The sequence below is a fragment of the Phoca vitulina genome, unplaced genomic scaffold (assembly GCF_004348235.1).
Source record: "Phoca vitulina isolate PV1807 unplaced genomic scaffold, GSC_HSeal_1.0 scaffold16, whole genome shotgun sequence".
NCBI classification, from domain to species: domain Eukaryota; kingdom Metazoa; phylum Chordata; class Mammalia; order Carnivora; family Phocidae; genus Phoca; species Phoca vitulina.
In genome coordinates, this window is record NW_022589719.1 from 22,397,180 (window position 1) to 22,420,570 (window position 23,391).

Sequence of the window (23,391 nt, forward strand, 5' to 3'; positions counted from 1 at the left end):
TCAAGAACACCGATGATAGTAAAATAGAAGGTAATTAGGAAGTGGTAAGCGTTGAGTATTTATTACCTTCAAAATACCATTTCTTGAATTGTAAGTTTATGTAATTAAATTTCTAATAACAGCTGTTTAACAACTGGTTCATGAAATTCTGGAAGATTTCAGAGTCCGCGCTCATTAGCCAGCGCAAGCCAGCTTCAGCACACCACTCATTTCCTTTTTCCTAAAATATTAACATTAGATCATTTTTTTTTCTTTAATTCACTTTTTCCTTAAAAGGCTCTTCAGCCAACCATTCATTTGTTCAGCCAGGATTCTATCCCATGCCATGTGCTGTATGGAGGATCCGGGGCCAGGCCACCATCATGAACGGGTGCTTTGCCTTCACTAGCTTATGGTCCAGTGAGGGAGACAGTCAATGGCCAAGCTGACAAATGAACACCATCAATGTCAAAACTGCACCGTGCAATTAGGTCTCTAAAAGGAAGTGACAGGTGATGTCATAGAGATAATGCTGTGGGGGGCCGGCACGCAGAGGTCAGGAAGTGGCAAGGGAGAGCCTACTTTAGGTTCAGGTCAGGAAAAGCTTCTTCTTCGGAGGAGGTGACAGAAACTGAGACCCAAAAGATAAGAAGGGACCAGTCATGCAAAAGTCAGTGGGAAAAAGGTACAAAAGGATATGTTCACTGGGGTATCTGTGAATTGTACAAACCTGCAAAACCATTCTGTACAATGTTTCTAGAAAACTCCTTGTGTAGTAAAAATGGGAAGGCCCCCCACCAGCTTCATGATGGTGGTTGACCTTGGAGAGAGAGGGTGAAGTTGGAGGCAGAGACGGTCTTCACCTGTGTCGAGGTGTTTTCTTGAAGCGAGCGAGGTGGGGGACGGATACGGCTGGAGGTCATTTTTGTTGGCGGCCACATTATTCTTTATAATTTCTGGATGCGTGAAAAATTTCGTGATTGTTAATTTTTTAAGAGTGGGGCAAAGAGGTCGTAGGCAGTGAACCATCCAGTGTAAGGCCTCGCTGTCAGGTGCTGTGGCCGCAGCACGTGAAGGGGAAGAGGGAGGCCCACGTCGGGGAGGGACGCAGGCCCGGGCCTTGGAGGCTGTGACCACGGGGGCAGATTTTATTGTAAGTGCTGCAGGTGATCCTGGGTGAGTGACGTGAGGTGCTTTACATCCATAAAGATGACAGTCGCTGCTCGGAGAAGAACGTGGAGAGTCCAGAGCGCCATCAGGGGAGGGAGTTAGAGTCTCCTGTAGTTGTCCGGAAGAGGCCTAACTAATGGCTCAGACCAACATGGAAGCAGGACGCAGTGGAACCAGAGGGACAGTTTTGACATCTGATGGCAGGACTTGCTGAGAGATTGGATGGGATGGGGGGCGTTGAGAGAGCAAGGGATGAAGGGTAACTTTCTTTTTGTTTTTGTTTTTGTTTTTAACAGCTTTTTCAAGATACAATTTACGTACCATACAGTTCACCCATATGAAGCGTGCCATTCTTTGGTTTTTGGTAGTAGGAATGGCTTTCTTTTTGAAACCTGAGTAGATAGTGATTTCAGATACTGTAATGAGGACAGTAGGAGAGGAAGAGGTGTGGGGATGGGGCCTGGGGGGGTACGTTGTGGGAGGTAAGTTTGAGGTGCCGGTGAGACAGCCAGGAAGGGAAGTCACATGGGAAGTCAGATATTATCAGCTGGGGCTTGAGGTGAAGATTGTGAGTAATGAACGAGTTGAGAGTCTGGAGGTAGATGTGAATATCCAGAGAAAGAGTATGGGTAAAGAAGGTGTGTGTGGAGGGGGCAAAGGGGCTTCTAGTCCAGATGCGTTGAGAGTTCATGTTTTGACCAATCCCCACCCTTTTTTTCCCCCAAACATTACAGTGCGAGTCAAAAAAAAAAAAAAAAAAGACAAGCCCCCGCCCCAAGACCAAATCACTAAAACTAATGAAGCCAATGTTAAAAAGACAGCCTCTGAATATCAGTGACAAGTGAATTCACTCTAAAATGAAAATTATATTCTGAAAATGAATTTAAAATAACTGTTTAGGATCCATATCAGGAATAGGTTTGACTGTGAGTAACTGAGATTCTAAATAACAGTGGCTCAAGCTAAATGGGAGTTAAATTTTCTTTTATGAATACATTCTATGTCTGGTGTTGTGGCTCTGTCCCACTAAGCCCTCAGGGAACCAAGCTCGACCCCAGCCCATCACTATCTCAGTGCTTGGATTATCCTCATAGTTTAAGTTGGTTGCTAGAACTCCAGCCATTACATCTGCATTCCAGGCAGTAGCATGGTGGAAAGGCATCTATCAGCTGTCTTTTCGAAGAAGTTTTTAGGAGACTGACACATGACACTTCCACCTACATCCTATTGGCCAGAATGTAGCTAACAGAGAAACCAAGAAATGTATTCTGGTTTTTTTTAAAGTTTATTTATTTATTTATTTAGTAATCTCTACACCCAACATGGGCCTCTAACCCATGACCCCAAAATCAAGAGTTGTATGCTCCCCTGACTGAGCCAGCCAGGCACCCCAAAATGTATTCTGTTCTTACATGTAGCCAGGTGCCCAGTTATAATCCAGGAGTTCTGGATTATACCATGGACAAAGGAGATAGTAGATAATGAGGGATAATTAGCAGTCTCAGCCTTAGGATCCTTGAAGAAATAAAAGAAGGATAACACGCATTAAAAAGAACAAAACAGTGGATTTTTGTTTCAATTTAAAACCTCTGCTCTTAGATATCATTAAGAGAATGAATAAACAAGCCTTAGATTAGGAGAAAGCATTTGTAAATCATATGTCTGATGATGGACTGGATCCAAAATAATATTTTTTAAAAACTCTCAAAACTCAATAATAAGGAAAAAACAACCAATTTTAAAAATGAGCAAAGATTCGACTAGACTCTTCGCCAGAGAAGATATGCAGCTGACAAGTAACTGCACGAAAAGACACTCAACATCATTAGTCATCAGAGAAATAAAATTAAAGCCACAATGAGATACTGCTTCATGCCTATCAGAATGGCTAAATGAAAAAGACTGTCCATACCAAGCATTGGCAAGGATGTGGACCAGCTGGTGCTGTTGTATGGGAATGTAAAATGTTGCAACTGCTTCGGAAAAACAGTCTAGCAGTTTCTTAAAAGCTACACATATACTTACCATGTGACCTAGCCATTCCACTGCAAGGTATCTGCCCACAGGAGATGTGCGTGTCTACAGAATGTCTTATAACTGGATTCTCTTAGCAGATTTACTTGTACTAGCTAAAAACTAGACAGAACCCAAATACCCATTAAGAAGTAGATAAAAAAGCAAATTGTGGCACATCCAAACAATGGAATACTGCTTCCCACTACAAAGGAATGAAGTCTGATACACACATCAATAGGGGCAAATCTCAAGATAATTGTGCTGAGAGCATGGCTTCTATTTGATTTCATTTATATAAAATCCTAGAAAATGCAAAGCAATTTATGGTGACAAGGAGAAGCTCACTGGTTGCCTGTGGACTGGGGATAGGAGGGATGGAGAGAGGCAGGAGGGGGAGATTCTGGGGCACAAGGAAACTTGGGAGGGAATGGATATGTTTGTTTTCTTGATTGTGGCGATGGGTGTGTACTGTTGTCAAAGTTTATCAAATGGTACATTATATGTCAGTTATAGTTCAGTAATGCTGCTGGGAAAAGGAAACAGAAGGAACGTGACTTTGTGAAACAGAGAGGTGGAATGAAGAAAAGATGGATATGAAGATTGTGGGAATGAAAAATATTCATTGCATTAAAATTGCTTATTTAAAAACAAAGGAAGAACGTTAATACGTGGATAAATTCTTGACCGGACACAGTTAAAGAGAGAATTAGTGAACCGGAAGAGAGTTCTGAGGAATATTCTCAGAGCACTGCCCAGAAAAAGAGAGAGAGAAAAATAGAAAAAGGTAGTTAAAAGACATGGGGGGTAGTCCCAAATATGTTTAATAGAAGTTCTACACGAAGAGACTGGAGAAAATGACTGAGAAGCTGTACTCAAAAACTTAGGAGTTTCTCAGAATTTTCCAGAATGGAAGAAGAGATATGTCTTCACCAAGTAATATGCTCGTCGAGTAATGAGAATTTTAAGGAAGTAAATACTCCACTTCAAAACCACAGAGGGAAATTGCATTAAATCAAAAATGAAGGGAAAGTCTTAAATTTTACCCTCGACAGCCTATCCACAAAAGAGTAACAGTAGCTTCCTGAACAGCCTATGGCAGCCTTTTGGGCAATCTTCCAGGGGCTGAAAGAAAATTAAACAGTCTGCCTCAAACTCCATACCCAGCTGAACCCTGATTCAAGAGTGATGAGGAAATCAGGACATTTTACAGAAGAGAAGGGCGCAGCCCAGCCCTGCGGCGCTTGACCAGTTCAAGGTTGGGGAGAGGAGGAAGCCCCTCTCACGTGTGCTTGGTCATCCAGTGCTGGCCTCTATTTCTCACAGAAGCTAGAGGGAGAGAAGAAGGGCTGGATCTAACTTCCAGGTTTGCGGTGTGGGGCTCCTGGAAGTGCTGCTCGTCCACCATGTTGCCGGTCTTCTATTAGGACAGGAGAAGGAGATGGGATTCCAGGCCCCGGCTCGGTTTTCAGTCCTGCATCGTAGCAGGAGGGCAAGCAGAAGGGAGGGAGGCCCTGGCTTGGGGAGGAGTGCAGGGACACAAGAGCCTCTCGAGGGTGGCGCCTTCTAGACTCTCTCTCTGTCTTCCAGATTGTGGACAAGAATAACCGCTACAAGTCCATAGATGGGTCAGACGAGACTAAAGCCAACTGGATGAGGTGAGTCCTGCTTTCTGCCGATTTCCTGGGAGCCTTGCCCAAACTCCGGAAAGGAAGCCAAGGGAGTGTGCTGGGGCCTATGAGGTCTCCAGTGGTGGAGGCCCCTGAAGGCCCCGGGACTGCTGTTTGCAGGGTTTGGGATGTGTGGAGCTCTGGGGGACCCTCTTGCTTCCCCAGCCTTCCATCGGGGGGCTCTGGAGGAGGCCTGTGGGTTACAGAGGGACCCCTAACGTCTGCACATTTGTCTCTGTGTCTGGAGTGCCCAGGGCCCCCAGCTCTGGGCAGCATTGCCCCCACGGAGGGGGCGTCCCTCCACCCGGGGCTCCGACCTCTCTCACGGGGCCGGCTCCTGCCGGAGGGGTGCAGGACTCATCCCAGTGCAGCTGCCAGCACTTGTTGAAGTGGCCCCGTGGAAAAGGAGGCTTCTGGCACAGTCCCTAGCTCAGTTTTCGATGGTACTTGCTGCCCGGGCATGAGTACTTTCAAGAGTGGTTTTACTGTCGTGCCGTGCTTGGGACAGACGTTTGCACCAGGAGGATCCTTCCTGGCCAGCCAGAGAGAGCAGGAGACTGGCCCAGGGCTGCCCAGGGGTGGCTGGACTGAGCCTGGAGCTGAGCACTCAGCCCACAGCTCTCCTTTTGGGTCTGTGCTGCTGGCCCGGGCAGGGGTGCCAGGGCCCTGCCCAGAGGGGTCTGTGCGCTGTGTGGGAGGTCAGGCTTGCACTGGCACGTCCTTGGTGCCCCTCTCTGGGCCCCAGAAGGGGTGACGGCGTGTGGATCTGGGCTGGGAGGGATAGGAGGGCCTCGGATGGGGCCCTCTGTGGGCGTTTGTGCGGTTCTGTGACCCATGGTGGTGGGGGGATGCTGGAGAGGTTGTGCTCAGAGGGAGGGCAGTCAGGAACTTTCTAAGAGGGCGTTTGCTGTATTTCAACTCTGCCACCTTCCAAGCAAACGAGGAGAAGTTGGTTGGAGGTGGGGAGGCTATGGTGAGGTCTGCTGTCCCCTTCCCCGGAGCCTTCCTGCCCACCTGTGCTCCCCACCTGAGAGCTGCGGATGGGGGGCTGGGAGGGCGAGAGGAGCTTCGGCTTACACTCTCCAGAGCATGCTGGGATTTGTCCTCTTATTTGTCGGGGCGGCTCTTCTCACTGCCACTTAACAGGGGCAGAAGCAGAGGTGCCCAGGGACAGGTGGACCCCTCCCTCTAGCCCCCTTTCACATCATCTGGTGCACCGGTGCCCTGCAGGGGGCTCCGAGGAGGCCACGGACACAGTCCTAACCACCTTCTCCCCGACCACCCGGTGCCAGTCAGCTCGGCCCTTGTAAGTCCCCACCCACTTGCGGAGCCGACCGTGTAACGGGGTGCCCTCGATGGTCTGGCCCTCCCGGGCCTCCCAGGACTCCCACCTTCCACCGTGGAAATTGTTTTTTTTCAGCTGCAGTTGTCGAATGAAGGCACAGATAATGTGCTGCAAGGGCCCAGATGACAGAGCAGGGGGCCTTTGAGCTGGGCCCTCCCAGGGGCCAGGATTGCATTTGAGGGCACTGTGACCAGGGCCACAGAAGTGGGGACCGGACCACCGGCCTGGGCTTCTGTTCCCTGTGGCTCCCGCCTGGCTCTAGGCAAGCAAAGGAGAGTGGGTCTGAGTGCAGTCTGGCTTCAGGGCCTTTCTGCACCGTTGCTTCCGAGGCTCCAGAAGCTTTGCAGGCCGAGCGGATTCTGTGCCTCGATGCCACCCATCTCTGATCTTTCACCCTGGGGACGAGGCTTTACCACAACCCTCGGGAAAGACATCATCTGAGCTAACTTAGCGATCATCTGACACCCCAGAGATTCTGACTGCATCGGGCCGAGGATGAGCCCACGGTATCGGTATTTCTAAAGCTCTCCATAGCGAGTCTGACGTGCTGCTCTTGAGAACCCCTGCTCTGTTCCGCCCTTCCTGCTACAGCGGTGATACCGAGGCCCAGAGCAGGGCCAGATCTTACGCTAGATCATGCCGTCAGGGGCGGAACCAGGACTGGAACCTGTCTCTGGACTTCTGGGCCCATGTTCTTTCTGCTTGTGCACAAGGGCCCAGGCAAAAGCATGGCCTCCTGGGCTGTGGGTGGGGTGGGTTCTGCTTCTGCTGCCTTGCTGGCCTGGGGTCTGTCCTCGGCCCGTCTTGTCCTGTCTGCCAGCCCCGTTCTGATGCAAGATGGCCCCAGGGCAGTCACAGCTGCTGGGGCCCCTCTCATTCAACACTCAAGGAGTAGGTGGGGGTTGGGGGTGTGGTTTGTTGCCACGGAGATGTCCCTCTGGTGGTAGTTGGAGGGGAAAGCCAGTTCACGCTGGGAACCTGCCTTCCCCCTTAATGTATAGCTTCCTTTTGCGATAGCTCATTCCTGTGTGCAGACATCTTCTCTTGTACTGTAACAACTTAGGGTCTTGTGCGGGATTGGATGGAGTTGGTGAGTTTTTTCAAAAAATTAAGTGGTGGGCCGGGAAGAGAACGGGCATCAACGTAATGAGTGTTGACTTTACGGCATCCCTATGCTAGGGGCTCTGCATTCATGAGATCGGTGGTCTGAAACCAGGGGCTGTTTTGCCACTCACCATGTTGGGTGGTCACAGGTCTGCGAGTAAATGCCACGGATGCTGAGAAACGTCCTACATGGCCCGGGACGCCCCTTCCCACTCACAAAGAAGTTTCTAGCCCCAAATGCCAATAGTGGTGAGACTGAAAAACCCCTCAGGAATTCCTCCTGGCAGCCCTGGGAGGTGGCTCTAGAATTAGCACCCTCATTTTATAGAGGGGGAGGCGGGTTTGCTCAGGAGACTCGGCGTCTAGCTCCAGGTCGCTCTGAGTGCGGGGCCCGGGCCCCTGGCACTGTCTTGGCTTGGTAACAAAGCCCCAGCCTTCCTTGACCCTGAGCCACGGTGCTCTGGGTAGGTGGGGTGGGGAGGTGAGGGCTGAAGGATCTTTGTGCCCCCTAGCCTCTCGCCGAGGTTAGGGGAGCAGCCGGAGGAGTGCCTCGGGCTCCGGGCCCCTCCGCACTTTGGGTTCCTCTCTTGGGTGGTTCTTGCTCAAGGTCTCAGTCAGTCAAGCAGCCCCTGGCTACTCTGCAGATGGAAGCCAAGGTCACTCCTGGCCTCCGTCAGCGCGGAACTTGTCTCCCGGTGGGCGCTCAGGGACTGCTCACGTCCTACCCCTGAGCGGCCAAAAGGCCCCAGCGGCCGACCCCAGAAAAGCTGCTGCTGGCCAGGACTGTAGTCGGAGGGGAGCCTCCACACACCCAGAGGTGGGGTCTGAGGGGCACTTGGGAGCCAGGGAGGGAGACGAAGAGAGCCACAGGACAGAGTGAGCTTTCTGTGACCACACCCTAATCACGGGCGTCACCAGCGAGGCCACACACCGGGAAGCCCGCTGTAAATAGTCGCCCTGTTTAAATATTCTTCCTGTGAGCCATCTCTGAGGCAATGGCCTGCTCCCAACCCCAGTAAGGACCCTTTGTTCCTGCGGAGGGCTTTAAAGCTCTCGGACATCACTGCTTTCCCCTCCCTCGTAACGATCCCGAGGTCCGTGTGCTTTGCTACTCCTGACCCGGCCGGGGAGAGGGTTCTGGAAAAGGCTGAGTGCACAGCCCGGGCTCTCCCAGCTAGCCAGGGCTAAGGCAGGGCCTGCCACGGGAGGCGTCTGACTCGGGCCGCGCTCCCACCCACTACGCCACACCCCTCCCGCCCTCCTGCCCTCCGAGGAGTAGGGGAAGGGGCCTCTCGCTAGGAGGAGGGTGTGGTGGTGGTGAGCGGGCGAGGGTGCCCAGGTGCCTCCTGGCTCCGCAGCTGGGGGCCGGCGATTAGGAAGGAGGAGGACCACCCGCCCTGACGGTCATTTACCCAATTGTGCTTTGTGGGATATTCAACCCAAGGAATGTGGCGCCCCTGGCCGAGCGCAAGAGGAAACCCAAGTTCTCCAAGGAGGAACTGGACATTCTGGTCACGGAGGTGACCCACCACGAAGCGATTCTCTTTGGGAGGGAGACCATGCGGCTGTCCCATGCCGACAGGGACAAGATTTGGGAAGGCATAGCTCGGAAAATCACCTCCGTCAGCCAGGTCCCCCGCTCCGTCAAGGACATTAAGCACAGATGGGATGACATGAAACGAAGGACCAAGGACAAGCTGGCCTTCATGCAGCAGTCCCTGTCAGGCCCCGGGGCTGGGGGCCGGGCCCCCACCATCATGCTCACTGCCCACGAGAGGGCCATCGAGTCAACCCTGCTCACAGCCCGTTCCGGGCACAACTTCCCCAGGGCAGAACTGGATGGCACCGACAGCCCCTCGACCAGCTGTGAGTACCGCCGGCCTCCCCTCCCCGGGCCCCCGCTGCCTGCTCCCCGGCCTCCTCCTCCTCCTCGGCCGTTCCCCCCTTCCCTCGCCTTCTCCTCTCTTCTGTCCTTCTCTGTCTCATCCAGTCTTCCCATGCACCCTTCCCTCCTTCTCCCGCTCTGTCTTCTCCGCCCCTTTCCGTTCATTCATTCTAGAATACTTCCTGAACTCTGTGCCAGGAGCTGTGCTGGGAGCTGGGAAGACAGAGTTGTATATATAAAACCTACACTGGCCCTGCTCTTGGGTCGTCCCTAGACTCGTGGGAATACACGAGCTTTAAGTCGTTGTATGAGGACAGTCGTAAGGAAGGGCTGAAGGGTGGACGCAGGAGGTCCTGAGAGCGGCACTGACTTCCTGGATGCACGACCTTGGCCACCTGCGCAGTGTCCCTCGGGCTCTGCGTGCACAAGGGCACCGTCCCGGCTTTAACGAGTTGCTTTTGCCTTCTTGAAGTTCCTAATAGTCTTTGAACAAGGGGTCCTGCATTCAAATTTTGCATTTGGCCCTGCCAGTTCCGTAGCAGCCCTGTCTGAGGGCCAGGGGCCGAGGATCTGGCTCTCCCTGGGGGGCGGGGAGTGGAACTGAGAGGCGCAGGGTGAGTAAGAGTTAACCGGGCCTCAGCGTGGGGCGCGGGGAGGGGAGCGGGGAGCCTCCAGGCCCAGAACTGCATGTACAGAGGCCCTGCATCAGGAAGGCGCTTGGCACGTTCCAGGACAGAGAGGAGCCAGGGAAACCCAGTGTAGCAGGCGCGGGGGAGGGGGCGCGGGAGGAAGCCAGCCAAGTCTTCAGGGCCCGGGCCACAGTGGGGGGGGGGGGTGCAATCAGTCCTTTCTTTCTCTCTCTCTTCCTAATGTCTTTACTTCTGTGTTCTTTTGCTGAGCTTCTGCGCCATGCTGCCCACTCCCACTCCTCACGGTCCTCTGCCTCTCTCTTCCCTGCTAAGGCTCTGGTGAGATCTGCCCGTCTCACCAGGTCCGCTCCCCGTCCCTACTGCCCCCACGCCCCCTCCACGTCTCTCTGCCCCATTCTCCTGGGCTTCCTGTGTCCTGGGAGGGACTTGGATGCCAGGGGCCTGACTGCGGTCATCTCTGGGCCCAGCAGCCTATAGTTGGGGCTGTGGTTCGAGCTGGGGCTCCCCTGAGTGGGGGGGAGCAGTCAAGACCCTTCCGTGCTGGGGCTGCACCTCCTTCAGTTCTGGCTTCTGCACACACCCACTGCCCACCCTCGGCCCACAGTCCCAACCGGAGCCCGGCCTCTGAGAGATGGAGCAGGGTGGGAGGACTCCAGGGAAGTCAGCGGCTGGCCAGCCCCGGGAAGGTGGATCACAAAGACCCTGCTTCCCTTCCAAGGCCCCTTGCTGTTGGGATTGGGATTGTGCTAATTTCCTGTTTGGCTAGGGCTCCTGACAGGTGGCCATTCGGAGTCAGTTCTTCAGGACTCAGAAAGGAACAGAGACCATCCAGTCTGACTTCCTTGCTATGTAGACAAGGCAGCTGAGTTCCAGAAGCAGAGGTGGCCCCCGAGCTAGATTCAGAACCAGGACTCGAGCCCCGGTCCTGCCAGCTCCCTGTGAATCAGTGTTTTGCTAAGTTTCAGGGTGATTCCGCCCAGTTTTGAGAAAAAGAAGGGGGCCTAGAACCCAGTGAAGTCCATTCCCTAAATCCTGCCCTGCTCTCTCCTCCATCTCCCTAAGACGGAAGGTAATGAGGTTACCAAATGTGACCTGGGCTGGGCAGGGGGCCCGGGACCCCTCCCCTGCAGGCTCAGCCAGCCCCCTTTTCCCGGCCAGCCGACCAGCTGTTAGAGCACGAGGCCAGGGGCTGTGTGGAAGGAGGCCCTGGAAGGAAGGGAGCACCATCACCTCAGCCCCGCCCTCTCCTTCCAGCCCTGCCCTGCCAGAATGGGGGTCCTGGCATCCCCGGGGTGGGGGGATGGCAGCTGTCCCACCAGGAGTGGTTATGAGTAACTGGGCTCTTCCCCAGCCGGCCCAAGGGAGGCCCTGGGACCCTGGGGAGGCGTGCGTGCGGCTGGGGGCAAGATGAGTCTGTCTGTCCTCCCCGTCACCTCCCCTGGGGGTGGTTCTGAATTTAGCCCCTCTGGGACAGGCAGGGAACCTGTATATCTTTTATTCCTGCCATGGGAATCAGCTCCTAACCTTGCTCCCAAGAGAGCCGAGGCCGGCGTGTGCAGGGGCTGGGCCCCTTTCCCTGTGACTGGCTGCGAGGGGGAGCCATCTGTGTGAGGGCGCCTGCCAGCTATCAGACACTGCCGGGTGGCCCACCTGGGGGGTCGAGGTGGCTCTCCTGCTCTGCACCCTCCAGTCTGATTGTCACCCCCGCGCCACCCCGTGCCTCCCAGCTCCAGCCGGCGGCCGCCCCCTGCGCTCACTTAGAGCTGCAGATTCTTGCCAGGCCACAAGGGGGCCCAGGCAAGGCGGACGCGGCCGCTCCGAGCGCCTCTTGGCAGGTGTGCCTCGTGAGGCTTTGCCAAGCTCCTTCCTGTCCGCTCTCTTGTTTAGTTTCCTTGACAACCCTGCTAGGTAGGCAAGTGGTTGGGTAGGTGGACAGAGCAGGCACCATCCTTGCTCTGCTGAAACTGAGTCACAGAGAGATGAAGGGAGCCACGGGGTCCACCTGCCACTGTCCCTGGGCCTGGGCTCTCCAAGTCCCCTGACCTGGGCTCTCCCGCGAGAGTGGCGCTGTTCCTGCAAGAGGAAGGGGGCCTGGGCAGTCCTCACGCCCACCCTACTCCCCAGGGGCGCCTGGCCCACATGCCTCAGGGATTTGGGGAGCAGGGGCGTCTCTGTGGGTGGGTGGGGAGCAGGCAGGTGCTGAATGAGGCTCAGGGGTGGCAGGGCAGGGGGACTGGAGAGTGACTTGGGGGTGGGCCCAAGCCCAGGGCTGCCCCGTTTCTCTCTGTTGTAATCATTTGCCCTTTTTTGTTTCTATCCCCCAAGATGATGAAGATGAGGAGGCCCCCGGGCCCTCGAGGCAGCCTCTGCGGGTGCCCCTGCAGCGGTCCGCGGAGGAAGAGGCCCACCTGGCCAGGCCTACCCTGCTCCGCTCCTCCTCCTCCTCAGACCAGTCCGAGATGGTGGGCCCCAAGCCGGAGGCCCTACCCCGGCCCTCACCCCAGGCCCAGGCCGCCTGCAGGACCCCTCGGCCACACCCCAGCGCGCCCAGCACAGGCCTTGACTGGCAGCTCCCCCATGCCCACGTCCAGCAGACTGAGGCGTTCCAGCAGATCTGCCGGGAGCTGGTGACCGTGCACCGGGACATGGCAAACAGCATGCACGCCATCGGCCAGACCATGGCCGAGCTGACCAGCCGCGTCGGCCAGATGTGCCAGACGCTGACAGAGATCCGGGACGGAGTTCGGGCGTCTCAGCGGGGGCCCGACGGGGCAGCCCCCACGGGCTCGACCCCTCAGGCCGAGGCGCCCCCGGCAGAGCCCCCGCAGGCTTCCCCGGCACCGGCCCCTGCACGGACTACCAGGTCTCGGAAGAGAAAGCACAATTTCTAACCCAGCCAGTCTACAGGAGGAGGAAGAGAGATGGAGGACGGGTGCCTGGCCTCGAGACAGGAGCCAGTCTCTCATGTCTGGGACCGATGACCCCTGTAGGATACCGGGGAGACCGCCATCTCCTCCCCACGCACAGGTCGGCGGCCCTGGGCTCCAACAGAGCGTGCATCCAGCCCCAGGCCCTCATCTTTGGCCGATGCCGAAGATATGGGCAAAGTGGCCTGCCTGACGCTTGCTTGTGCCGGAGCGGCGGCCTCCTCCTGGTCTGCGCCCACGGCAGCGGGCCTCGTGGGGAAGAGGGTAGCAAGAGCGGGGAGCATCTGAATGGAATCCTGCTTGCCAACCTCAGGGCTGCCACAGCCGCCTCCTGCGCCCTGATTCTGCTGCTTCCGAAGGGGGTGAAGCCTGAGGATGGGCAGGGGGAGCCGAGCCCTCCCAGGAGGGGCCCGTCCTCTCCTTCCCCAGGGCTCCGAGCGCGGCGGGTGGTGCCCCTGCCTTGGCCTTCCGCTTGCCCTTGCGGTGCGTGTGCTCAGCTGCTGTGCTTGCCTTTTGTGTGGAATGGGGAGAAGAACGGGATGGCGTCGGAGGAAGGAGGAGGTGCCCTGGCGTTCCTAGAGCACCTTATGCTTTCCCTGCATTTGCAGACGTGTGATCTCAGTGGGTTCTCGGGACAGCCAGAGACGCGGCCACGCCCGGTCTTCCTGTCACCGTTATGACCAGCATCGCCTGCATTTCACAGATGACAGATGACACAACAGTTAGTCGGCAGGGGGCGGGGGTGGGGGGAGGGGGGCGCCAGGCCCGGAAGCCGGGTCTGTGGATTTGCCCGGCTCCCCAGCCCCGTCAGAGGCCAGATCCGGAGTTGGGAGGGGTGTTGCTCCTTGACTCTGCTCTCCTGGGTGCCCGCGGGAGGCAGCAGCAGTATTTAGGAGGTGAGTCCCCGGCCCCGCCCTGGCACTAAGGCCGATGGCCGGGGCGCGGGGGAGAGGCAGGGCCCAAGCCTCGGCACCTGCAACGTGACTCCTCCTCTGGCTTCTAGAAGAGCCCAGCAGGGCCCCTGTCCCATCCAAGTTCCAGCATGCCTTGCCTCCGCTTGCTTGGGCTGCATATGCATCAGCTACACACATCTCTAGCTTCACGTTTCACGTGGGAGTGCGGAGAGACAGCCAGGTTCCTCGAGCCAGCGAGCGAGGTGGGGTGGCAGTTGCAAGCTTAGCTCTGACCCAGGTGTAGCTCAGCTCTGTGTCCTCTTTGCTCCCTGGCCTGAGGCTGACCCCAGCAGAAGCTCCCCCCCGCACCCCCCGGCCCACCATCTCCCACGTCTGCCCCCTAGAGCCATGGTGGGGGCCGGGGGGGCCGCTCTCCCCAGTGCCTGCTGTGGCTGTTCGTGGAGCGCTGCTTCTAAACCCAGACCACGCTTTGTCCCATGTCGAGAGCGTGGGGGACACCTGCAATGTCCCTGTGGCCTCAGCTCCATCTCCCCACTCTTTGGTTCTTTGGGGGCTCCTGCTACCCCAGACCGCACACTCCCCTGTCCGACAGCCCAGTGGCTTGATTATCGCCCGGCATTCCCCTGCCCTCCAATGCTGGAATCCAAGATTGCCTTCCCGAGTCTTTTTGTTAAGATGGCAATAAAAAGAAATTGATCTCACACTTGGAACGCACCCGGTCTCCAGGATCTTTCTTTGGTGTATATTCTCTTTCTTCGCTTCCTGTGAAAACCTCGAGGCCCCCAGAGCAGGGCTTAGATGACTGAGGGAAAGCATGCCGGCCAGAGGGGCTCCAGCACCGTCGGCATTTCCCGAATCCGAAAGTACTCAGATGCCCTGTGTCGGGCGCCGTGCTAGCTAGCCCTGTGGGGAAAAGGACGGAACCGAGGAGCAGAGCGAGACAAAGCAGCCACATAGGAAACCGTGCAGCCATGTTTAAAGTCTCTGCACAGCACAAGCAGGGCATGGCTGAGTGAATTTTACCTTCTGCTCCCTAAAAAATGTTAGGGGTCCTGGAAAAAAAAAAAGTCACCATCTCTGGCAGGAGACTCCAGAAGGGTCAGGGGCTATCCATTTGCCAGTGTACTTCAGGGACCAGCCTGAGGCATGAACTTTTTGGGGGGACACCTCCCCACTGATTCTGGTATCTGTCTGTCACAGGCAAGACCCTGCCCTCCGAGAGCTGAGGCTTTCAAAGTAACCAGAGCGGGTCCTCTGGGTCCCTTTGGGAGTCTCCTTAGAAGAGAAGGGGCCTCCTAACCTGGGCATTGCCTTGGCTTACTCCCAGTCACACAGAGAGGTCCTCCCAAGCAGGAAATCCCCAAGTCCTGACCAGGGATCTATCCCCTCTCTGGAAGGTTCCAGCCCGCCTTTGACCTCCTGGGACCCAGGTCATCCAATTTCTGCCACAGGCAAAGATACTGTGAAACTGGGCCCAGGGTCTTCTGCAGCCTGGTCTAGGTGCTGACCAGTTACTGGCAGACCCCTCCCTCTGGTCCTGGGGAGGGAAGGGATCAAGTTGGAAGCAAAGGGGACAGAGAGATGAAGAGCCTGTGAACTTCAGATGAAATTTCTGTAGTTTCTTTTTCTTGGCTTCAGTGGGGATTGTGGGTCTAGCACATCAAAACAGGAAGGCGAAACTGGGGCCAGTGGTTAGAAGTGAATGGGCAGCCAATTTTTACAATTTCCCTTGTAAGATGGGGAAGTCCCACCTAAGGGTCTGAGGCCTCCAGCCGCTTTACAGGCTGGCTGGGTGATGTTCTGTCGGAGGTTGGGTGACCCTCTGGTGGGTGGATGCATGACCCAAAGACCTGTCCAGCTCGAGACCTAAACGCATGTGAGAAAACGGAGCTCAGCCTCTTCTTGGTCACTCTTTCCCATTTCTGACCTCCGTGACTGGTGCAGTTTCCTTCCATCAGAGACATACCCACTGAGCAGGACCATCTGAGCCTGGCCTTTCTCTGCCCCCACTCCAACAAAATGGTTGCCCCATGGGTTATTTTCTCTCTTCTGTTGGAACTGATAGTCATTTCCTGACCCAGCGAGAAAATATGGTGCATTTGATAAGGCACAGTGGGTGAGGTGTGAGAGTGTTGTCTTAGTGCTTATCTATCCAGTACCCAAAGTCAGCAAGGAGTTCAGAATAAAAACTATCCATTCTCATCATGAAACTTTCAGTCGAGAACACATGCCCCCCACCACCACTACCACCCACCCCTTTGATTGCTTCAAAGGGCGTCAACTCTGTGGGTCTGATTTGAAAAGCTATCAGATGAGCTCTATTATTTGTAGAGTGGCCTGCGTTAGCCATTTTCCACCTCCTTCTGACATACACTGTGCCTTCTCTCCAACGAAGTAGTGACCTGGAAACTCAACAGATACAGAGATTTTCACTCCCTAAGAGCCTTCTCTTCCAGGGAGGGCTCTCGGAATGGGACAGGCGTGGCTCTTCATAAAGGGGTTGTCGTATGGGGACAGAAGGATTCTTGGAGTGGATCAAACCATTGGGGGGTTACTGCAAAATACTTACAAGAGGGAGATCTGATTTGAGGTCATTTGTGTTGGGACTTAGCTTGGCTCCATTCAGCATCTTGAGGGGACTGGTTGTTACGATTTGCTGAGAGTTGCCAAAAATGTCATATTTCACGTGCCAAGTTTCAAAACAACCAAATATAACCAGATGCTGAACAAATTTTGATCTGTCTTGGAAGATTGTGATCACTGCAAAGATTTGGAGTTCTCTTCCTAAACCTTGATTTTTATCGGGCAGGAAACCACCAGGAGGTAGAAAGGGAAATTGACCTGAATCTTTCTAAAGTTTCGGACGTAGTCTAGAAGTTGCTCTTTTGAAGAAATCCCTGATAGTTAGGTGTTCCTCATCTCTTTTTCTCCTAAAGTTGGATGCCAGAGAAAATAATTCTAGCTTTTAGAGCTTGATGATTGCTTAAACGCCCCCCAAAAAAGAGAAGAGTGTCTCTTTCCTTGTGCTCTGTGATCCAAGTGATTCTTGTGAGGGAAGATGAATGAATGGTTTGCCTTCCGAATCTGGGAGTAGGAAACTTTGGATCTACCCCAGTTCTGTACTAACCACAAGGGTGATTAATTTTGGATGTCAAACCCCAGGCTCTTGCTAAAATTGGGGACTGGAAAATATTTTGCACATTCAGAAGGAATCTCAGATCCGGAGAAAAGCAGACCCCTGTGCTACAGAGTTGCGACTCGGAAGTATTCGTTCGGAAAGACTTCTCTAGGCCAGGGGTCCTCTTTTCCTTTCCCCAGGTTCTTCGTTAGTGGCATGACTGGGCATCCTGGATATCACAGTATTGTCTTCACAGCTCAGGGAGACCAGTGCTCATGTCTGATTCTGACAAGCGCAGATACGTTGAGGCTAAGTTCCTGGACCCATGCAAGTTCCGAGGATCTAAGTGCCAAAAATCCTGCAAGTGTGACACCCCCCTCCCCACCTGCTTCTCTAAACACGGGTGAAGCAGCCAAAAGCTCATGTTTGCACTCCTGTCCCCCTCGGCCTCACTCCCGCAACCCGGGGGTCTGCGCTGCAGCCTGTTACCAGGTGGCTTGGTCCCTGGACTCTAGTGGTCCCCCTTGTAAGGTCATGGCCTTCTCCAGGGCCGAGTAGAACAGAGTCCACAGGGGACTGTCCCCGACGACATGGGGCAGGATGTGCTCGAGGGTGCTATGCCTGAGGCTCGGCGAATGTAGCTTCACAATGTGGCTGGCCACTAGGACCACCACCAGTCCTGGAATTGGCGTGCATGTGTGTCTTTTTTTAGGGGGTGGCCGTGGGGGTAACTGTAGTAATTGCTTAACAAGGAAAACTTGGAAAATACAGAAAAAAAAAATGATAGAGCAGATCCACCTGTAACAGATAATCAGTCACTGGTAAAACATTGGTATATTTCCTTCAAGTAGCTTACCGAGCGAGGCTTGTTTTTAAAGCATGATTGGAACTGTAGAGTAAATAGCTTCCGGTCTTACTGTTCTCACTTTGCGTTCTATCAGGACAGGACCGTTTTTCCACGTCAGGAAAGATCCATTGAAAACATTTTTCTATAGATGAATAACATTCCATCGTACGAATGAATATACCACGGTTTACTAAGCCGTTTCTCCAATATTAGACGTTTCGATGTCTTTGCTTTTGCACTATTGTAAACAATGATACAGGCAGGGTGGTGGTCGGTAGAGTTTGTCTACTTGGTCTGCATCTTATGGTTCCTTTTTAAATTTTCCAAAAATTGCGACAAAACACATGTAACATAAAATTGACCATTTTAACCACTTTTTTTTTAAGTGTACAGTTCAGCGGCATTAAGTTCATTTACGTTGTGCAACCATCACTACCATCCATCTCCAGGGCTCTTTTCGTCTTCCCCAACTGAGACAGAATACCCATTAAACCCTAATTCCCATTCCCCCGGCCCCACACGGCAGCACCACCCCCGCCCCCGCCCCCACCGTTGTACTTTCTGTCTCCATGAATTTAACTATTCGTCTAAGTACCTCATATAAATGGAATCTTACAGTATTTGTCCTTTTGTGACTGGCTTATTTCACTTACTATGTGTTTTCAAGGTTCATTCATGTGATAGCATGAATCAGAATTTGCTTCCTTTTTAAAGCCAAGTAAAATGCAATGTGTGTGTATTCCACATTCTGTTTATCCATTTATCCATGAGTGGACACTGGGGTTGCTTCCACTGCCTGATTATTGTGAATCATGCTGCTATGAATGTGGATGCACGAATACTTGTTCGCGGCCACATTGCCAAATTTGTGTCCCAAAGGGTCGTGCCAATTTACTTTCTCCCATTAGCGTGGGAGACGCTTTTCTAGCCAATATGGATGTTATCATTAAAAAAGAAGAGAGGGAGAGAAATCCGTGCCAATGAGACAAGGTGCTACTTTGTGTTCCGTATTAATGATGCTGAATAATTTTCCTTTGTTCATTACCCCCTTGGATTTTTTTTCTGTGAATTACTGTTTACCCTGGACTGCTCCAAGTTAGGCCAGTCAGACAGACTTTGATTTCTTCCCTGGCTTTTGAGACAAACCATAGCGTGAGGAAAAGAAGTTCATTTTTGACTCCAAATTTCCTAGATGCTCGCGTAGCACAGAGCCTTAAAACTCCAAACGATATCCTCTTTTGAGCTATATGTCTCTACTTCTCTGTACGTGTTACATCATCTTCTCTTTTGGAGGTGGCTGGTTAGGTGTTGGAAATGTCATTTCAGGGAGAGTTGGGGAAGGGAGCGATTCTGAGGGTTTGGCACAACTTTCAAGGTTATCTGGGCTTTTCTGAGTCAGTGCTTTACAGGCTCACATAGGAAAACAGACCTCAAAGCTCCACCTCCCATTTATTAGCTGTGTGACCTTGGGGAAGTCACTTACCTTCTCTGAGTCCTAGTTTCCTTACCTTAAAATAACTTAGATTAATGAGTAGTTGCTAACCTTCTCTTGTCTCTTATTTACCTCCCTCTTCTGTCCGCACTGGACACCCACTTTTTAAAGATAGTGATCTTTAGCATTTATTAATTGACCTTTTGGGCACCCTTGTCACCTGGGTTATTTCTGCTGGGCTTTGTGAAATACTGGAAAGAGTCCAAGAACCCCACACTTACCACCATCAGAGGCCCGCAGGTGTTTGGGGATCCGTGCGGTTGAAAACTACTGAAGAAGAGCTGACCTGATCTGTCCAGTTTGCAATCATTTTTGTAGCTGGTGTCGAATTGTGTATTTATCAGAATCTGGGAGGTAGGCAGGGCAGCTGTCATTTCTAGTCTCAGAAAACAGAGATTCTTAGAGGCTCGGGGACTTGCTCGAGGTCCCACAAAACGGTGACGTTGAGACCAGGGACTGGCCCCTAGCCGGTGTCCCGATCCTGGACAGGCAGGCTGCCCTTAGAGACTTGTCAGCACGTGCCACAAGCTTGTGGACCTCTGACCTGCCACGCCTGCCCGGCACCGTGCCTGGCCCCGGCAGGCACTCAGCCACGAGTGGCCCGTGCATTCTCACCTGTCCCCCTCGCCCCCAGGTACGTGGTCATCTCCCGGGAGGAGAGGGAGCAGAACCTGCTGGCCTTCCAGCACAGCGAGCGCATCTACTTCCGGGCGTGCAGGGACATCCGGCCCGGAGAGCGGCTCCGGGTCTGGTACAGCGAGGACTACATGAAGCGTCTGCACAGCATGTCGCAGGAAACCATCCACCGCAATCTGGCCAGAGGTGAGTGCCCACCCCAGGCGAGGGCCACGCCCGCCACCCCACGCAGGGGAAGCCAGGGCTGCTTCTCTAGGAGCTTCCTAAGAAATCCGATGGGAAATGCAGTCTACCAGCAACGGGGAGACCCAGAGGGACTCGGGGGGGCGGGGGAAGGGGGATGGGCAGCCGGTCTGGGTGTGAGCGGCAGCTCGGGGCAGGGCGGCAGGAACTCCCGCGTGTTCTCCTCCCCCAGAAACCCTGTTACAGACATTTGAGAGTGTCGAGAGAGGCAAGGCCCCAGAGCCAAGCACATGCGTTTCATCAAAATGGATCCTCTTTCTCCAAGTCCAACTGATGGAAAAGATGCTAGAAGGTGCCACTCGCTCAGTAGTAGCTAATGCTGACTAAGTTAGTCACACGCACAAAGCAGCCATTCTATAGCGTTCACGTGCTTATCACGACAGGAGCGCCTGCCTGGTGAGCGAGCTGGGAGAGTTAGGTGGGTACTACACAGAACACACCGAGAACAATGCCCACCTTGACAGCTGTGAGCCCTCAGCTATAAGCTCTTAATTCTAACGATCCCGTATGAACTGTGATCCCCATCTCACAACTGTAGAAACTGAGCATCAGATAGATACAGTGACTCCCCCAGGGTCACGTGGCTAGGAAGGGCAGCGCTGGGTTTCTCATACACATCGGTCTCAGTGCAGGGTCTAGCCTCTAACTGAAAGTGTTATACGGCCTCCCTGACAAAACTAGTTTCTTCCCTGCTTCCTCCTGGTCTCCTTCTTGGAAGTCCCAATCCCAGGCTCTGCACGAACAGTCTCTATTAGAAGAAGAAGGTTGGAGGGAGGTGGGAAGGGGACCTTAGGTGTGGGTGATGGCCTGGTGGGTGAGATGTCCATCCAGGCTCCATTTAAATGAGTCCTTGGAAAGTGGCTTAAAATACTCCCCAGCCCCTAGCCCTTTGCCTCAACCCCATCCTCAGTCTGGCCAAGGCAAACTGGCGAGTCTGACTCCTTCTTTCCAGAGGACCTCCCTTGCACTAAAAATGCACATTCAAATACCCAGAGTCCATGTGGTTCCAAGAACCAGGGCTATACCCAAGCCCCACCATATCATATTCCTGACCAAACTACTTCTTGGAAATAAATCTTCATGTGGAGTATGAGTGGAGAAGATGAAGAGGGGGTGGGGTGGCCCATTGCAATTAAGCTATTTTTAAAAACAAAACAGAATAAAGCAGATTGTGGACATGAATGCACGGCTGCTGCCTGACTTGGTAAAAGGTATCTGTGATTGGATGGGCAATGAGGAGGCCCAGTAGACGTACTCATCTCTTGTCTCCTTGTGATGTGGGGGTTGGGTACAGGCCGATTTCTCTCAGGAAGGCATGTTTCTATGATGAGATTGCCACGGTTTCCATTTGACCTCCGAAGATGCCTTATGTAAGCATGTCTGGTACCTAGTAGGAGCTCAAAAAATCTTTGTCAAATGGATAAAAGAAGAAATGAATGAAGACAACCAAAAAGTCTCCACAAGAATCATATCACCAGAAGAAAAGAAAACAAAGCAAAGTCATATCTGAGGACACAGTTTCCGTCCCTTGGCCATAATCGTCTTGAATTCTGGATTTGTAATGTCCTTTCCCCCCCAGGTGTCTTCTCCAAAGCACCTCAAGCTGCAATCATCCTGAGAGAGCCCTGAGACCCAAGGGGAATGCTCAGAGAAGGGAGTGAGCTTTCAGGAGTGGTTCAAAGGAGGCATGGCAGAGAGATTTGAAATGAGATCCACGAAGACTTGTGAAGATACAGGAGGAAGGAGGGTCTGTTCCTGGCCAGGCTGAGCAGTAGGAAACAAGAAGGAGACCAAAAGGCACCGTGTGCGGCAGGGCCAGAGCAGTGCGGGGGGGAGGCGGGGTGTTGGTCCTAAAGCCCTTGGGAGCAGTGGTGAGCTCCGTGGCCTTTGGGTGTGGAGATGTTCTGTAGCCTGTAGCTTTGGCAGACTCTGCATAGTTGGTAGAGGCTTAGATTGGTGTGCCAGCCCCACTCTGGAAAGGGGATCCCTACCCTCAGTCACTGAAGGTCTTGCGTGGAAGGTGGTTTCTTCGTAATTGGAGGCTGGAGCCCTGAGAAAGGCCAGAGCATGAATTATTAGTTCTTCTTAAGTAGGGACATTACTCGGAGCTCAGAACTGCTTCCTGAAGACAGTGTAAATTATGCCTTTGTGGTTATCTTGTAAGAACAGGATGCATCTAATACAGTGTATTCCAAAAATTTATGTTAGTTGATCTACTTTGAGTCACTGATTCACTTTATGGTGTTTTCTCCATATTTTATGGAGGCTTTGACATCAGTTTCATGGTGCTTAAAGGTCTTTTTCGGCCCTTAGGAAGCCTTGAGTCCCAAGAAGTGTCCCACACATCCTAGGAAATTTGAATGACCTTGTCTTTGAGCAGAGAGGCGTGAGGACTCCCTGGTGATGTGCAGCCCTGACCTCTCAACATCCTCAGCTCTTTGCTGCCTGATTGGTCCATGAGACGTGAAAGGGTGGCCCTTGATGTTTGGAGATTCTAAATGGGCAAGTGTCACAGCTGCTCTGTAATACAAATATGTTGCATTTTTTACAAGCATTCATCTCCACCCTTTCTGCCCCTCAGGTGTTATAGAACTGTAGGCTGTGAGAGCCACCTGACTTTCAGGGGCCGTGAACATGAGGTTGCTCCTCAGGTATTCATGTGAGGACAGAAGAGGGGCGTCCTGAATAGGTTACCCCCATTTGTGCTGTTACCTGTAGGAAACCCGGATTCCTACGTGGCCCAGGGCACAGTACCCCTCGCCAGCTGTGGGAAGCCAGGGCTCTGTCACAGCCTGGAACATCTGGATTGCTCACAGAGATCCCTTGGCCTTCACTCAGTGGTTTTTCAGCAAACCCAGCTTTTGGAAGCTTAACTGCAATGTTTAATTGGGCCGAGTCCTTGCCCAGAGTCATTTCCCAGGGCCCTGCCCTGATCTGGGAAGCCTTTGAGATTTCCCAGCCCCACGGGCTGCCGTCAGGACCTTCTGAGGGTCCCCCTTTAGCATCTGCACCCCCAGGGAGCACACTTCTATAGCCATTTATGAAACTGTGCCGGCTGTTTTAAAGAATCAGGCTAAAATTACTGTTGGGAGCTCACCAACGTCTTTGAAGTCAGTCACATGATGGAAAGAGATAGAAAAGGGAACATCCTTTGAAGGATCAGGTAAGGAGACACGGCTGTCTTTCAAGAATGCTTTGGGTCAGTGTGGTCACGCCGCTCTTGATCTTGTTGGAGGCTGCTCCCCGGGAGCCCTCAGCCACCGGAGGGGCCCCGTCTTCCCTTTCCTTCCTGCCTCGGTTGTCAGGGAGAACCACAGACGTTCAGGTCACTTTCTTTCCCGTGCACCTCGTCCTCCGAAATCCTGGGAGAGTTAAAAAGGACGGTTGCTGCGGGTCAG

At 53.5% G+C, this 23,391-nt stretch overlaps 1 protein-coding gene across 5 annotated transcripts in view; it reads left to right on the top strand.

Annotated features, from left to right (window-relative positions):
- PRDM11 (PR/SET domain 11) overlaps window positions 1–23,391 on the top strand; it is a 78,350-nt gene that overhangs the window by 50,478 nt on the left and 4,481 nt on the right. For all 5 annotated transcript variants that reach the window (XM_032413960.1, XM_032413958.1, XM_032413961.1 and 2 more), the window contains 2 exons: window positions 4,753–4,820; window positions 19,749–19,936. In XM_032413960.1, coding sequence (XP_032269851.1) covers window positions 4,753–4,820; window positions 19,749–19,936 — 256 coding nt within the window. The remainder of the gene's footprint in view (window positions 1–4,752; window positions 4,821–19,748; window positions 19,937–23,391) is intronic.